The sequence below is a fragment of the Schistocerca gregaria genome, chromosome 4, assembly GCF_023897955.1.
Source record: "Schistocerca gregaria isolate iqSchGreg1 chromosome 4, iqSchGreg1.2, whole genome shotgun sequence".
Lineage (NCBI taxonomy): Eukaryota > Metazoa > Arthropoda > Insecta > Orthoptera > Acrididae > Schistocerca > Schistocerca gregaria.
Genome location: NC_064923.1, coordinates 734036751 through 734055390, shown reverse-complemented (window position 1 = coordinate 734055390; position 18640 = coordinate 734036751). Strand labels below are relative to the sequence as shown.

At 39.7% G+C, this 18640-nt stretch overlaps 1 protein-coding gene across 1 annotated transcript in view; it reads right to left on the bottom strand.

Moving 5' to 3' along the window:
* Nucleotides 1–651: 651 nt before the first annotated feature.
* The window catches only part of LOC126267892 (potassium/sodium hyperpolarization-activated cyclic nucleotide-gated channel 4-like), a 65887-nt gene continuing 47898 nt past the window's right edge, over nucleotides 652–18640 (bottom strand). Inside the window, exons 3-4 of the mRNA XM_049973202.1 lie at nucleotides 13666–13884; nucleotides 652–825 (exon numbers count right to left, since the gene is read on the bottom strand). Coding sequence (XP_049829159.1) covers nucleotides 652–825; nucleotides 13666–13884 — 393 coding nt within the window. The remainder of the gene's footprint in view (nucleotides 826–13665; nucleotides 13885–18640) is intronic.

The following is an 18640-nucleotide window of genomic DNA, read 5'->3' as shown; positions in this document are numbered from 1 at the left end:
ATTACTTATTAATATACTCCTTCACAGTTTATTTTTGTTTAATTAATTATTTAATTATTTTGTTCATAAATTTCTAATAAGCAGTCTGTAAACTGTGTATGTATTGTTCCATGATCAAGTAGCATTGGCTCGCATTATTCCACGGAGCCTGACGTATAAATAAATAAAAACAAACTTGAAAAACTCCTAAAACCACTGTTCCAATAAAAATCTACGTTATTTATTTTTAATGCAATATATATATTTTCAAGTTTCTGCGCTTTACATCACGTGAAATACCCCCCTCCCCCATCTCTTTTTCTCTCGCTGTGTGTGAGTGTGCGTGTGTGGGTATGTGTGTGTGTGTGTGTGTGTGTGTGTGTGTGTGTGTGTGTGTCAGAGAGAGAGAGAGAGAGAGAGAGAGAGAGAGAGGTGTTCTTTATTTGTACAAGCGATACATTCTGTTAACTGAGTTGTTTAATACATAAAGAAGTGAAATTTGCAGATGCAAATGACGGTTCACTTTGAAGGCAAAACGAGATAGTGGTGCTTTCTAGAAGTGAATAAATTTTCCTGTTAGGTTATGTTCTCCAACTGAAGTCACTAAAATAGGAACTGACACAATTTTCAAAGTTGTAACAAGATACTTTATTTTATAAACTTGTGAACAACTTACAACCACTCACTCTGAGGTATACTGTTAACCTTCTTGTAGATTTCCTCTCTTGAAGGTAGGAAAAACGGTAGCAGGTAATTCCAGTCATAAAATTTCAACGTTAAAATAACACTAAGTCTCGCAACACGGTAAGTGTAGTTATATGGTGTATTTTCATATAAACCTTGCACCTGAAAATCCATTAGAAAATGTGCATTACAACCAGAAACAAGAAACTGACTTTCTCCAAAAATTTTAATTGTTTTTAAACACTAGACAATTTATTTCTAATCTGTCTTAAGATAAATATTCATACTATCTATGGTTTGTAAACAGTATTGTGTTAAGCTTCCAAACTGTAGCAGGAAACGAGTAATTTGCTTATATTATTATTGAAGAAGAATTGGTTGTGTTCTAGTGAACATACCTATGACCTGCCTTCAGTCAATTAACTTGACTGAAGTTTTGTTGCATTCACGCAGTTTAGATTAGAATAATACTTGTTCCATAGATCATGAATATGACACTTCGTAATGATCTGCAACATGTCAGGTTAATAAAAGATGTCTGTACAAGATATTGCATTACACAAAATATTGCATGACACTAATGTTTAAGCAAGTTTTTTTTTCCTTAATTTATATCTAAAAATTCAGCCAGTGAGTAGAAGGAGTTGTCATCTAGAAATTCTTTTAATTTATTTTTAAATGTTGGTTGACTCTCTGTCAGGCTTTTGGTGCTGTTTGGTAGGTGACCAAAGACTTTTGTGGCAGCATAATTTACCCCTTTCTGTGCCAAAGTCAGATTTAACCCTGCATAGTGAAGATCTTCTTTTCTCCTGGTTTTATAGCTATGCACACTGCTATTGCTTTTGAACTGGGTAGGATTATTAACAACAAATTTCATAAGTGAATATATATACTCTGAGGATCCCTAGATCCTTAAATAGATGTCTGCAGGATGACCATGGGTGGGCTCCAGCAATTATTCTGATTACACGTTTTTGAGCAATGAATACTTTTCTACTCAACGATGAATTACCCCAGAATATGATGCCATACGAAAGCAGTGAATGAAAGTAGACTTAGTAAGCTAATTTACTGAGATTCTTGTCACCAAAATTTGCAATAACCCTAATAGCATACGTAGCTGAACTCAGACGTTTCAGCAGACCATCAATGTGTTGCTTCCCGTTTAACCTCTCATCAATGGCCACACCTAAAAATTTTGAAAATTCTACCTTAGCTACAGACTTCTGTTCAAAGTCCATATTTATTACTGGAGTTGTGCCATTTACTGTACGGAACTGTATATACTGTGTTTTATCAAAATTTAAAGAGAGTCCTCTTGCTAAGAACCACTTAATAATTTTTTGAAAAACATCATTTACAATTACATCACTTAGTTCTTGGTATTTGGATGTTATTACTATACTTGTATCATCAGCAAAAAGAACTAACTTTGCATCTTCATCAGTATGGAATAGTAAGTCATTAATGTATATCAAGAACAGTAAAGGACCTAAGACCGAACCCTGTGGGGCCCCGTACTTGATAGCCCCCCCCTCCCCCCCCAGTTTGAGGAATCAGCTGTTGTTTTAACATTACATGAATCACTTATTTCAACTTTCTGCATTCTTCCAGATAAGTATGAATTAAACCATTTGTGCACTGCCCCCCCTCAAACCATAATGATTTAGCTCATCTAAAAGAATTCCATGATTTACACAATCAAAGGCCTTTGAGATATCACAAAAAAATACCAGTGGGTGATGTCTGGTTATTCAGAGCATTTGATATTCGATCAGTGAAAGGGTATATAGCATTTTCTGTTGAAAAGCCTTTCTGAAAACCAAACTGACATTTTGTTAGTACTTTATTTTTACAAATATGGGAGGCTACTCTTGAATACATTACTTTCTCAAAAAATTTTGATAGAGCTGTCAGAAGAGAGATTGGGTGATAGTTATTGACATCCTTTTTATGCAATGGTTTTACAATGGCATATTTCAGTCTATCGGGGAAAACACCCTGCTCCAAAGAGCTATTACATACGTGGCTGAGAATCCTACTTATCTGTGAGGAACAAGCTTTAAGTATCTTGCTGGAAATGCCATCAATTCCGTAAGAGCTTTCACTTTTCAGTGAGTTTATTATTTTACTGATTTCAGAGGGAGTGGTTGGTGGAAATACAGTTGTTTCAAACTGCACAGGTATGGCCTCTTCTATTAGAAGCCTTGCCTCTTCTAGTGAAGATCTAGATCCTATTTTCTCCACAACATTTAAAAAATGATTATTGAAAATATCTTCAATTTCTGATTGTTTGTTAGTACACTTGTCATTCAGTTTTATGGCAATAAAGTCTTCCTGTGATCTTGGTTGCCCTGTTTCCCTTTCAATAATATTCCAAATTGCTTTAATTTTATTATCAGAGTTACTGATCTCAGACATGATACACATGCTTCTGGACTTTTTAATAACTTTTCTTAGTACTGCACAATAGTTTTTATAATATTGAACAATTTTGGGGTCAGTTCTCCCTCTTGCTGTTAGATACAGTTCTCTTTTATGGTTGCAAGATATTCTTATTCCTTTAGTTAGCCAAGGTTTTTTTATATGTTTTCTAGGAATTATGTTTAACTATTTTCTTGGGAAAACAGTTTTCAAATACCCTTAAAAATGAATCATGAAATAAGTTATATTTCAAGTTTGCATCAGGTTCCTTATACACTTCATCCCAGTCTAGCTGCTTTAGGCTTTCTCTAAAGTTTGCAATATTTATATTGTTAATTGAATGCACTGCTTTGAAATTCTGATTTGATATACTGCATGGAGGTATGTCATGTACTGTAACTAACTGTACACCATGATCTGAAAGACCATTCTCAACAGGATAAGCATTTATGTCCTTAAATATATCTTGGACAAAAAAAGTTATCTATCAGTGTTTTGCTGTTCTTTGTTATCTGAGTAGGAAAATCAATGACGGAGCTCAAATTGAAAAAACTGAGTAATACTACAAGGTCATTCTTCCTATTACACTCTTTCAGGGAATCAACATTGAAATCCCCACAAATGATAATTTGCTTTCCCCTGTCTGACAGATAGCACAACAAAGCATCCAAGTTTTCTAGAAATAGCTGGAAATACACTGTTACAATTATGAAAGTGCCATCATTTGGTTTTAGTTCAGTGGCACATGCTTCCATATGCTGCTCTACACAAAAATTTTTAGTTTCTAAATTTTTTACACTGTGGAAGCTTCTGACATATATGGCAACTCCTCCTCACATCATATTATCTCTACTTGCATGTGCAGCTAATTTGTACCCATTGATGCTAACCTTTTGCATATCAGTGACAATGTGATGCTCAGACAGGCATTGTACATCTATTACATTCTCAGTTTCTATATCTTCTAAACAAAGCAGAAGCTCATCAATTTTATTCTTCAATCCCCCAATATTTTGATGAAATATAGTAACATTTTTCACTTTACTTTTGTGAGTATCTTGAACTTTTTTTAACATCTTTAGTACTTGCCTGGCTGAGTTTCCCACTGGACACTGATTTACACTAAAAAAGAGTTTCCACCATGAGATGTAGTTCCTCCCCCCTTTAAATTTCCTGCTATTGGCCCAGCCAGTTTACCCTTCCCTTTCCTGTTGAGGTGTAGGCCATGTCTAGTATAGTCCCACCTACTGAGTGAATCAACAGGAACCACACCAATGTGTGACCCTGCACCAGATTCAAGTAGCCGTTCCAACTCCAAATTAACTCCTCTCACAGAAGAGCTCAAATGAGGCTGGTCGTGGCGCTCCAGAACCGACACAAACCCAACACTGGTATGACTCGATGCTGATGAAATATTTGCCAGGTGACACTCTTTGCTGTACCCCAGATCTCTGTCAATACTGTTGCCTGGCCCACCCCCAATAACCACGGTACCTTCCTTAGTAAAGCCTCTACATAGTGAACCTAAATCCTCTGTAACCTGACCCAGTCCAGCACTAGGTTTGAAAAAACTTGTGACCTGATATTCTGACCTTAATTCATCCTGCAGAAGTTGGCCCACACCCCTAGGATGCGAACTACCTAGAAACAAGACTTTCTTTCTCTTTGAAGACTTCCCTACCTTCTTATTCAATATGCTGCTGAAAGCTTGTTGAGCCCTGTCTACATCTACTTCTGTGAGAGGCTCATCAGTTTCTGACTGAGTCAACAGGTCAAACCTATTTTGTACATTAATAACAAAGCAGTCAGAAGAATTTCTTGGCCTGTTCCTTATGCCTGTTGCCACTTCCCACCTCTGTTTATCCTTCTCCCCCCTTAACCTGCCTAGTTCTCGCCTAACCTCATCTAACTCAGCCTGAAAGGAAGCAATTTTCCTCTATATGCTGTCCAAGGCCGATTTTAGCGTGATGTTTATGTAAGAAATGTTTTACCGCGCCCAATAACTGCAGGGTGGCAATTATTGAACTATATGAAACCAAACGTAAATTAGTTACAAACTACGGTGTATAAACACTTTATTCAACATTTAAACGCCACTATAGATATTCGTATTTAGGTTATGACACGTTCGATATGCCGGCCATTATTTGCGGTGATGTGATGCACACAAATAGCGAAATTCTGCATGACCCGCTGATGTGTCGAAACATCGATGCTGTCGATGACCTCCTGAATGGCTGTTTTCAGCTCAGCAATGGTTTTGGTGTTATTGCTGTACACCTTGTCTTTAATATAGCCCCACAAAATGGAGTCACATGAGTTCATATCTGGAGAATATAGCAGCCAATCGAGACCCTTGCCAGTGGCTTCTAAGTACCCCGGAGCCGAATGCGGTCCCCAAAGTGCCCCTCCTGGACATCAAACACTCCCCTGCTTCGATGGGGTCGAGCTCCGTCTTGCATGAACCACATATTGCCGAAATCAGAGTCACTTTTTACAATGAGGATGAATCATGAATGAGATTTTCACTCTGCAGCGGAGTGTGCGCTGATATGAAACTTCCTGGCAGATTAAAACTGTGTGCCCGACCGAGACTCGAACTCGGGACCTTTGCCTTTCGCGGGCAAGGGCTCTACCATCTGAGCTACCGAAGCACGACTCACGCCCGGTACTCACAGCTTTATTTCTGCCAGTATCCGTCTCCTACCTTCCAAACTTTACAGAAGCTCTCCTGCGAAACTGGCAGAACTAGCACTCCTGAAAGAAAGGATATTGCGGAGACATGGCTTAGCCACAGCCTGGGGGATGTTTCCAGAATCAGATATTCACCCTGCAGCGGAGTGTGCGCTGATATGAAACTTCCTGGCAGATTAAAACTGTGTGCCCGACCGAGACTCGAACTCGGGACCTTTGCCTTTCGAGGATACTGGCAGAAGTAAAGCTGTGAGTACCGGGCGTGAGTCGTGCTTCGGTAGCTCATATGGTAGAGCCCTTGCCCGCGAAAGGCAAAGGTCCCGATTTCGAGTCTCGGTCGGGCACACAGTTTTAATCTGCCAGGAAGTTTCAGGATGAATCATCTTTCAAAACCTTCAGGTACCATTCGGTAGTCACCGTACCACCGTACCACCGATTATTCGGTGACTGGACATTACGCACCACACTGTCGCCTTTTGAGGGTGAAGAGACTTCTTGGTCGCGAAATGCGGATTCTCAGTCCCCCAAATACACCAATTTATTTTTTATTGACGAACCCATCCAAACGAAAATGGCCAAAGCCAAATCATGTGCACACTAATTCCCACCATGCCCCGCGGCCATCAGAGCAGTTTGAAAGTCCTAACGCAAACAGTTCATAAATTATTAAGATTTTTTTTCATGTAGTTGAATAGCTGTTACCCTGTATCATGGATCCCAGTGACTACTCATTACTACCACTCGCTCCACAGTACCTATATCGTGGTGCACCCAGTATCCTCTTTCCAAAACTTGCCACGGCCATCTATAAGCTTGTCTAACTTAAGAAATATTTCACCTTTGCACACTTTTTAGCTACGCTAGAATTTATTGGGATCTGTACTTGGTGGTCACGGAGCCTCCGTTGTCGTTTGACAGTAGCTTATCATTTCCACTCTGTCTTTCTATCATGTCCCATACTCTGTCTAGAGTCTCGTTTTCAATGGCCTGCCCTCCCACACTGCAGACACTGAAGCTGACAGCACTCTCGCCGTATGAAGCCTGACTGCCAACAATAACACTTGACCTCAGCAGAAAAAATCCCCATTCTACCTTGGACTGGGTTCAAAGCATCTACTTCCTCCAATGCTATTGTCGTTTCTATGGCTCCAACTAAGTCTTCAGGGAGCTCAGCCCGTCCTTTTAGTGACACATTGGACGGAAACACCAAAAAATGAGCCCAACTCTCTTTGTTCTTCCTCTTCCAGAAGGGCCCTGATAGTTTCATCACTTTCCATAGATTCATGTGTATTGGCGTTAAGCTTTTTAATCTGATCCACGAAACATTCGACGGTTTCATCCTGTTTCTGTGGTACACTATTCAATTGCTCCCACTAATATCGACAAATGTACCACTGTAACAAGTCTTTCCTCAAAGCTTTGAATGTTTGAGGATTCCTCATCTCCTTGTGATACATGTTTCTGTATCTTCTACCAAATGTAACTTGGCCATATGCAGGAAGTGCCCCTTCGATGTATGTCACAGCTTCACAGCTATTAATAGGTTGCTGGTAAACACTGACATGTCCACATCTGCTTTAGCCTAAAAATGAGGAACTTGGGTAAAAACTGGGGTAGCTAAACTGACATTTATGATGTGTACTGATATACAGGACAAGGCTCTATCACTTCGTAATGCATCTAACTGCTTATGTAAGTTCGCATTGTCCTCCTACATTTGTGCCATCTTATTCAGCAAGGTCTGGACAGCCTTTGTAGTGCTAACCCCCTGTACACCTGCTTCACTCACTGCAAAGCTTCTGTCTACAACAGATGCAAGAATGGAACAGGAATGGACTTAATGCTAATCTCACCATTAGACTTCTAATCTGCATGGCTGAACGCAAACCATCTGCATTCTCTATGTCCGCTGGTGTAATGTACAGGCCTCCTACACTTGAAACAAAATCACTGCTAATGACTGAGTGCACAAGGTACTGTAGCTACCAAGTTGTACTGCCCACACCTAACCAGGCACAAACCACTACCTGTTTCCTTAGTGCGCCCTCTAGAGTCACTTAAATCACTTTCGCCAGCTGCACCTACCGTCCAAGCCTCACATCTACGCGATTAAGGGCACTGACAACGCAACTGCATGTAAAAGTAGTTTTTTTTCCACTTGCCACACTGAACTTACACTGCTGATCGCTGTACCACAACGTCACTCGTTTTTACTCGCATTCCTCTGACACCAAATTTAACGGAATCAGGGATGCAGACAACATTATCGGCCAGGATGGTCGCTTCTGCCCCAGGACGACTTGTGCAAGACCTGTCGGTTGCGTCACCAGTACTGTGGCGAGTGCAGAATCAGGAGGGCTCTGTCAGTAATAACATTCCCTATTCTGTAAGTCTTCTGTACAGAGGTCAGTGAAGGTGTCTCATTGGCATCCATGTAGCAGTTGCATTCTGAGCTTGTGGTAGTGTGTGCGCACATGATGGTGGCGCATGGCGCAGTGGACGGTTGTGCAAGCGTAGCGGGTATGCCGATGTGAGGTATATGCTTCTGGCAGCTAGTGGGCCTATTCTCAGTGGCCATGAGCGGCAGGCCTGGTGAACAGACAGCGAGCACTGAACCCAGGACCTTTGTAGACACCTGGATGCCCGATGAAGACGCGTTGGACGTGGTCTTCCCTTAGTGCGACCAGTGCGAGACCCAGTACCATCAGGTTTAGCCCTAGCTGGTGGACCAGCAGTTAGCTGATGACGCTGTTAGGTGAAGTTGAGGCTGCTCGGTTCCACAAAGGACTGTTGGCTGACATCACTGACATGGTGTCGGCTGTAGTCACAGCGCGTGGTGGTGTGAATACATGTGCCTGTTAGGAGCTGTGCTGCATGTATTTATAGTCGTTCTGCACAACTACATAACGACGGCACCCCACTTCTGGTCATGTAGGTGACCACAGAAGTAAAGATTGTACCATGTAATACGGAAATTCACCCCACCACCGCAGCAGACTGTGGTCTTTCAGCGTGCTGTAGCAGAAATATTCTGCCACACAGCAGCAGGATTTCCGTGCTGTAGCAGAAATATTCTGCCACACAGCAGCAGGATTTCGTAGGCAGCTCACCTGTGTACCTCTCAACAGGTTTGCGAAGTCTATGCTGTGATTGTTGTCTCAGCAAGTAAATTGTTTAGAAACATCGCTATGTTTCTCTTATAGCGATCTGCATATTTTAGTGAGTTATGAACGTGACAGTATAGCATTCAAAAGCAGGATAATAACTGTTCAAAGTACTTAGGGGCATTCAACCTGGCTGAATTCCCGTAAGTACTTTGAACATAGTTTACGCCAGGAGAAGCTCAGGTCTCACAGGATAATAACTATTTGATCAGGAGAAACATTGGCATGTATAGTTATCTCAGTCAGATCATTATTTAATCTCTTCAGCTGTCTTCACACTTTCTGACTACTCCTGTAGGGACTGGTTCTCCCATTAGTTCTATCCACTTCTCCCTCAGTAATTAAGTTGCTAAAGCTTTCAACAAGCTGATCATAGGACTCAGCTGGAGCGACTAGTTCACTTATCGTCTGATCTCTGACTTTGAATTACACCCAATTAGCTTTCTGAAATTAAACCTTCAAGAGAATGGTACTACCTGTTGTCTTGCTACTGATGTAACTTGGTCGATGTTGGATGTTTCGGATTGGCGTGCGTTTTTGTACATTGTTCATCAATATTACTGCCAACAAATTACAGGTCAGGATTGTAGCCACACCACCGTCTGCCAATATTGAACGATGCAGATTGTTTGTTGTCAGGAACTACTGCTAGTTAATACGTGTCTGTCTACTGGAGGACATTTTCACCATTTTCATCGTCATCATTATTACTGCATACATAACTGTGTCTGTTCAAATATACATTTACTAACTTCACATATCCTTTATGAACGTTCTCAGTCTCGTTAAAATCAAATTTGTTACCTACAGGTTAACATACAAAGGAAATAACAACTCGTAAAGTTCAATGATGATAACTCCTAAGTTGTTTCTTTCTCTGACATCAGGGGATATGATCTTAACGTACAGGATGTCCATAATTAAAATTCCGAATTCAAAACTCTGTAGAAAGAGAATCACTGCATAGAATGTCGTCAAATTTAAGCAGCATGTTATTGACGCTGTGGGAAACGTTATGGTACCATAAATTATTGAAAATTTTACCAATACATGGCGCTGTAAGCGTCTTAAAGCGAATGGGCTCGGTTACAGATGACAGATGAATCGTAACACGACGATTATGTCTGATCTGCACATTATGCCATCCATCGTGTTGGCAGTCAACAGTTGTGGTGCTATTAGTTACGTTAGACTGTCCACCATGGCAAGCTCGTACCACATCAGGCGGGAAAAATAGGTTTTTGTATTTATATTAATTAATTCCGCTGAGGCCAAAAACCGTATAAAAAGCAAAATCGCACCACTTTTAATAGTCGTGGGGCCAACAGGCACATAAACTGTTATGCGACTGACGCTATTCATATTCAATATGCTGTCCTCTGTTTTCTATAACCAGTTGAAATCGAGGATCAGTAAGTTTCACAACAGATTGGAATGTATCGGGGGGTCATTTTCAGAATGCGTTGCGCGATGTGTGCCTTCTGCTCAGCTGCGTTCGTAATGGGAGCACTAAACACAATATCTTCAAGGTATTCCCACAGCCAGAAGTCACGCAGACTGGATGGCCAGGCTGTAGGGGAATGACAGCTGATAGTTCTAGAATTTAGGGAAAGCCTCTGCAGCACCCACTTCACTGGCTGTTGTGTAGGTACATGGCGAAAGACCCCCAGGATATCGTAAAGTTAAAATGTATTTAAAAAAAAATGACACACCGATCGACGATAAGCGTTGGCTAAGATGTTAATAATGAATGCGCGGTAAGGAGCAGACAAATGAAAAAAAAATCATTCAATTTTCATTGCACATGTTTTTGTTTCTGACTCTCTCGTATTTAGAAGAACGATGAAAATGTACAGCTTTAAGTATGAAGTATTACGAGTTTTATGTATCATATGTGTGCCGGAATAATAGTATAATTAACAACAGTATTAAGCATTTTTTATTGAAATGGAACCAAGTAAGAATGGTTTTCTTATTTTTGACACCCACTGGTGTCCTTGAAGTCTGCTGCCTGCATCTGCAATTGAAATGTAAGAGAGGAAGTCCGATTAGCCAAAAATCGTACAAGCACACATTTATAATAACGCATTTTTTTTATTATTATAACATGCTGTGCAATGCCTGGGGAACTGCCAACTTGCATAAAAATCGTCCTCCCCACACATCCATGCTGTCGAAGAGTTGGAATGACCTCGGTGTGCAGAAGACTTTCATAATGTTTACTTGTGACGGTACATGTAACAGAACTCCTGGGAAAAATACGGCCTTACGATAAACGATGCGGGCAATCCACACCACGCAGTCACCTTTGCAGAGTGAAGCGCTATCAGTTGATATGTGTGCGGCTTTTGTGTTGCCCATATTCAGCAGTTCTGGTAATTGACATGTCTTCGGAGACGGAAATGGGCTTCATCTGTCCACTCATTGTCCACTCCCATGCGAGCAATAAATTCCAGAATGAACATTTGTCTTGCTGGCAGGTCAGCAGGAAACAACTCCTGAACACTGGTGCTTTTGTATAGATAACAATTCATGATGTTTCGTAAGATTTCATTCATTGTGCTTGTAGGAATGACCAATGTTCGGGCAATGCCCCGTGCACCGCATGTTGGCACGCCATCACTCGACTGTTACTGCATTTCTGTGGCCACATCTTCGAGAGACATCGAATCAACAGCTTTCCTGCCTTTGCCACATTGAACTTGAAAAGAACCTGTCTTTTCTAACTTTGCAGACATTTGACCAATGCCTTTTTTCATACCCCTGAGTGCCTGGGACTTCTCAAGGGCTAGTGCTGCACCATCTCCATACTTCTAAAAGATCGTTGCCTCGGCAGCACATGATCCTTCATGGAGACAGTCATGTTGGGCCTCTCGGACTCAAAATGAGGAAGAACTGTGTGCTGCGCATCTCTTAAGTGAGCTTATTCTGATGCTTACAGCACCATCTAATTGGTAAAATTTTCGTTAATTTTTTTGTTCCATGACGTTTCCGCCTGTGTCAATAACATGCTGTTCGAATATGACCTAATTATGAGCTGTGTTTCTCTTTCTACAGTGTTTTGAAGTTAGAACTTTAACTGTGTACAACCTGTATATCATTTGGATTATTACAGTTTGAAGCATAATAATGCTTTCTTAACTTTTCTTTATATCTTTATACGTACAGGGTCAAAAATATTTAAACCGACAAACTCTGTGAGGTTGTAGGGGACATCAAAACAAATATTTTACCCTAATGTCATTTTTACCTATGAGGAGTATTTAAACCGGTAGAGGAAGATTTCTCTGGCGGCAAATTAATTAAACCAACAAACATTTTTCCATTTTTATAACCAAGAGACAACCCATTAACACAACCCAATTTCAATTACAGCAGATTTTCAAAAAGCCTCCATTGACACGTAAACAAAGGTTATACCGTCGGATCGTGTTCTGTCTGACACGGGCAAAAACCCCAGGAGTATTCTGAATTGTTCCTGGTGCTGCTGCTGCTGCTACTATCCGGGCAACCAGATCCTCTTCTGATGCAACAGAAGTTGCGTAAACAAGGTTGCGCGTCTCTCCCCACACAAAAAAGTCCAGAGGGGACATATCTGGGGATCGAACAGAGCATGGTACAGGACCACCTCTGCCAATCCACGTTTCTGTGAACCGTCGGTCCAGGAATCGACGCACACGACGACTGAAATGTGCCGGCGCCCCGTCATGTTGAAATTGTCTTTTAGGGAGCGGGACGTCTTCCAGCAATTCTCGCAATGCCCTGGAAAGAAAATTGCAATAGTGCTTGCCATTTAATAGTATAGGTAGCAGATATGGCCCAATTAAATAGTCCCCAACAACACCGACCCACACATTAACGAAGAATTACACTTGATGAGTGCTGGTAACTGTGGCATGTGGTTTATCCTTACTCCAAACATACGAATTGTGCATGTTGATGACTCCATCACGACCGAACGTTGCTTCGTCGGTAAACAACACAGAGGATGGAAATGTAGGATGCATTTCACACTGTTCCAAGTACCACTGCGAAAACTGTGCTCTGGGTGGATAATCAACTTGTTCCAGGTTGTGGACATGCTGTAAGTGAAATGGACGTAACAATTGCTCTCGAAGGACTGTTCTTACATTCGTCTGGTTCGTCCTCAAGTTACGTGCAATTGCACGAGTGCTGATTGAAGCATCCTGCTCCACATGCTGCAAGACAGCTTCCTGAAATCGCAGCGTTCTTACCGTGAGACGGCGTCCCTGTCCAGGGAAACTGCTAAATGACCCGGACTCACGCAGACGTTGGTACACAGCAGCAAAGGTCGTATGATGCGGGATTCGGCGATTAAGGTATTGTTGTTGATAAACCCGCTGTGCAGCTCGTCCGTTGTGGTGCGCTACGTAGTACGCACCAACCATATCAGTGTACTCACTCCAGGTGTATCGCTCCATTACTAAACAGAGACGATGCACTACTGCACTGGTGTACGGCAGTTGTCTACAACTGAAGAGCGTAATACACCCTCTAACAACCCTCTAACAACTGAAGATCGTAATATGGCCTCTAACAACTGAAGATCGTAATAAGGCCTCCACCAGTTTAAATAATCCTCATAGGGAAAAATATTTGTTTTGATGTCCCCTACAACCTCCCAGAGTTTGTCGGTTTAAATACTTTTCACCCTGTATATTGTGTTTTTATGTATGATATTAATATCTCACTGCCTTACCATTCCAAATACATCACCAGTCTTCAGTTCAGCTACGATGTTTTCTGACCTGTCTTGATGCTCTTGTATTACACTGATTTGGCCAGAATGAACAAAATAGATACAATTATTAATGTCTCCTTGGAAAGCAACGTAATTTCCATAAAAATATACTTCGTATTTCAGTTGTGCAATCAACTGGCGCAGAAAATCTGGATGACATTGACCAAAAACGTAGTTCTGTGAGGGAAACAAGAATTTTTTGTTAATCCTTTTTTGATATATCACGCTACAGTTAGTTTGTGTGATCATTTTTATACAAGTAAATAAGAAACAAAATTTAATTAATGCCAGGTCCATGAATAAGGAAAGATGGTAATGTAACATGGGATAAATAGATCAGAAAAACCCCAAAGCGGACTCAGTTAAGAGTTACACTGAGATAATCAAATGAACAAAATGGTACATTTTATTTCAGATGGGCTGTTCAAAGATTTATGAACTTTTTAAAAATTATTATTGATTTAATGTGTTTCCATTTAGGAGCAGCTGAAACTAGGTTTCATAAGAAAGTAATCCAGTTCATTAATTCGGGTTCTGAATTCATAGATAGCCAACATGGTTTTCAAATACCTATCTGACCATCCTCATTTTAGCATTTGATGATATTCCTGAACTACTTCAAACGAATTATAAAAAGTTTGTTCAGCAGTGTCATTTAACAGGCTCATCCTATTCTATTTGATCCTGCTTGAAAAAGAATCTCCAGTGATGTAGAATTAGGGAAGATATATGTAAACAAAGAGATCTACCATTACCAGATAATAGAAACTATTCTGTATGCTGTGTTAAGAATTAACTTAAAGGTGGTCAGCTGGTCTGAGTAACCAGCAAATTAGAGGTTGTTAGTAGTGGGCTCTCTCCTGTTATCTCTGGTACTATGGATACCTTAGAAGACAAATGAGTCAGAGGCCAGGTGGAGTGGACACTAGAGGCTGTCATTTGACTGGGACAGATCTGTCCAGAAGATGCGCTGTTACTGACACAGTATGTGTGAAAGTGAAAATTATTGCACTCATTTGATAGAAAAAGTGAACTGACTGTCAAACTGTGTGCTGACATACACTTTTAAGTACCAACATTTTTCACGAGAGAATATATTAAGTTTAGACAGAGAAACATGTTTCGAGTTGGTGGCTTAGTGGCAAATGCAAGACTTTATATCCTCAGTTAAGCCTGGGGTATATTTTTGTCACTTACCACAACTTTCACCTCTGACAATGATTATGTTAACCTAAAAATACCAAATTGCCACTTGGTAAGGTGTGCACATTAAATTGCATCAGCTCTAAAGCCAGGCGAAAGCAAGAGCATATCAATGGCAACAGGACTATATCTTTGAAGGCGCTGTGGTGTTAAAAAAAAAGCCTCCAGCAAGAGGACAGCTGACAGCCTCCAACTGCTTTTTTTACATATAAACCATCAAATGAGTACAGCATGTTTTGAAAAGAGGACAGGATCAAACAGAACATGATGAGTGATTTAAAAGACATTGCTGAACAAACATTTATCATTCATATAAAATATTTAAATAAAACCATTAAATACCTCAATGAGTATGACTAGAGCGGTTTTGAAATCAACTTTGACTATATGTCAGTTCAAAGCGCAAACTAATGAACTGGATTACTGTTTTATGAAACATAGTTTCAGTTGCTCCTAAATGGAAACAATCACAGTATGTAAATAATAATTTAAGCAAAAAATTCAGAAATGTCTCAACATTCAGTCTGAAATAAATAATTTCCATGTTTTCTCCATTTGTTTATCAACAGAGCAATAGCAGTGAATACAACAACCTATTATCTGTAGCTGCTAAGTAATAATGGTGAAGCTAGATTAGTATTGGATTCCAGATATTTCAACAGATGTTTAAATCCAGTAAAATGTTCATACTGAAAATATCAACGAATTACTCCATAAATTTCCACGTGTAAAACTAATGACTGTCGTGGCTTTGACTGGAGAGTTCCACCAAATACCATTAGCTTCTGAGTCAAGAAAATGTATAGCTTTCTTATTGAATAGGACATGTTATCAGTACCAAGTCATGCCTTTTTCTTGACTGTATCATTAGCTGAGTTTATGGGAGCAAAGAATTGTGTGTTAGGGTAAGAACTGAAGTCTAAGCTAAGTATCAATGTAGATGATATTCTTGCATGTAGTCAAAACTGGGAACAACATTATTGTCTCATAAAGAAAATTTTTGATGAAGTTAGGTACTGGGAATGACTTTGGAGTTTGAGGAATGTAGAGCTGGAGTAACTGAGTTAAAATTTCTGTGACACTGCATTCCTGAAGAGGGTATTCTGCCAGATAAAGTGAAATCCGTTATGGAGTTCCTTGCATCTAAGAACAGAAAGCAGCTGAAATCTTTTTTCAGTTACGTGGATCCTATCTAAAATATATTAGTGGGCAATTTAAGAATGGTCCTTTTTTAAGAAACCTTTCGATGAAAATGTGGTTTGGAAATGAGACCAGAACTATCAAGAAGCTTTTGACACAGTAAAACAAAATTTATGTAACTATAACACCTTGACTAGAACTAAATTTGCATGAGTGTTGTGTCTATGCTGCAATTCCAATAATTATGAGTTGAGGTCCTGTAATTCCAAATAAAACTAGAAAATGAGCAAACAAAACATCACACTATTGTGTTTACTAGTTGAATCTTACCAAAACATGACAGGCGATAGGACATGACTGAAGAAATGCTGCTTGCTGTACAGCAGGCCTTTAGTAGGTTAACAAACCACATAATGGGACACAAGGTTTCAGTATACTATGAACATAAGGCATTACATTATGCACAAGAATGTGGGGTTTTCCCATAACAGATTGATAAGGTGGGTCATATACCTGCATCAATTTGATTATGAAATAAATGTATAGATAAAAAAAATCTACTCACTAAGTGGTAGCAGGAGAACACATGTATAAGGGTAATTAAATCTGGAAGCTTTCAGAGCCAGTGGTTGCTTCTTCTGGCAGAAGGATTGAATGAAAAGGAAGAGGGGTGAATGAAAACAATTGTTGAGGTTTAGGAAATGGGGAGAGTCTAGAAAAGTCTCCTAGAACTCTAGGTTAGGGGAGACTTACTGGAGGGGATGAGAAGGAAGGGTATACATTGTGTCAGATTTGAAAACCTGAGAGCTTAAATTTGGAAGATAGGGTAATACACAAGACAGAGATTACAACCAAAACATCATGCACAAGCTAATAAGAGTGGAAAACTAAATGCATTTTATGTGGTAGAGGTGGGGCCAAGAAAACATAGACAGGTCAAAACTGAAAGATATAGAAAATTAAAAGATATTGAAGAAAGGAATAGTTACTGTGAAGAGATTCTAAGACTGAAGAAATTAGCGTAAATTAAGGGCAGGTGAGTGCGTAGAATGATGGACATGTTGTAATGCCAGTACACCTGCAGAATTCTGAGAAACTAATGTTGGATTGGAGGATCGAGATGGAACCTGTGTGAAACAAGAACCAAGGTCACAACTGTCATGTTGTAGAGCATGCTCTGCGGCATGATATTGTATGTTGCTAGCATTCATCCTTGTCTACTCCCATTCATCCTAACGGATAACATGGTGGTAGTCATGCTGGTGTAAACGTCTTTTACATCAGCAGTTCATATGTAACCTAACAGTTCATATGTAATGTGTTCATACAGAGGCCACCCCTCTTCCTTCTCCTTCAACCTTTCTGCCAGAAGAAGGAGTCACTGGCGGCCAAAGCTTACAAATTTAAATACCTTTATATGTATGTTCTCCTATCACCAGTTGGTAAGTAGTTTTTTATCTATCCAATTACAACATATTTAAAAAATATTTAAAAAATTATTTTCGTTATTTACGAAATAAAGTATATAAAAGTCATGAAAACAAGTTTATTTATATGAAGGCTGTAAAATATGAAAAAACTATTATGGCTATATGGAGTGACATCACAAGGGACCAAAACCATGACAACAATTGGAAACTGGAAAAAGCCTTTAACGAAAGAGGGTGGAGGAGAAAGCAGACACATTTTATAAAGTTTGCAAAGGTATCCTGTCAAATGAACACATATAGATTAAGACTGTTGGAAGTTATGTTGACCAGAGTAGTTTATAGAGAAACTGATAAATTGCACAAATGAAGTTATGGTCATTTTGGTGCACAACAATGTTTCCAAAAATCACAGCAAAATGTTTATTTTTATACCATGGAAAGAAGATAAGGAAGTAAATTTCAAGCTGTGACAACTGTACTGGTGAGAGCAAATAATCAAATGTGCCAGAGACAAATGCAAAATATTGTATAAAAGAAGAACGAGAGTCCTGTTGTTATTAGATGGTAGATGTGCTTCGTAAGTTTATTAAACATTATCCAATTAGGAAAACTACAAGCCAACTGACTGTCTAAAAATAGAGAATAAATACATTTCATAAATAAGGGAACCAAATGCGTCATTGTCACAGTTTGTTTTAAAAATATGGATGCTATTAAAGGAATTCAAACAATAGGTAACCTAGGAAAGAACAACAACAATACAAAAAAAGTATTGCTCCTCACCACACACAGGAAAAGTGAGTAACAGACAGGCACATTATAAAATGCTTGCTATATTTAGGTATGAGAATTCCCCTATCAGACAAAGGAAACTCACATTCATTCACACAAGTACAACTTACAAACACATGTACACTGTTGTCTGTAAGTGCTAAGACCCTACTATGCCTTTGTATGAGATAAGCAGCAGTCTTTAGTGAGGTGGGCGGTGAGGGTATAGACAAGGTGGAGAATGGGGATGGAGAGGGCAGAGTTAGGATGGGGCAGTTTCGTGCTACCAGTGGGAATACTTAACACAGCATTAGAAATAATTTATTATTGTATAAAAAACAGATGAAGATTTGTATCAATTGAAAATAGGCATTCTCCCCTGAAGAAAG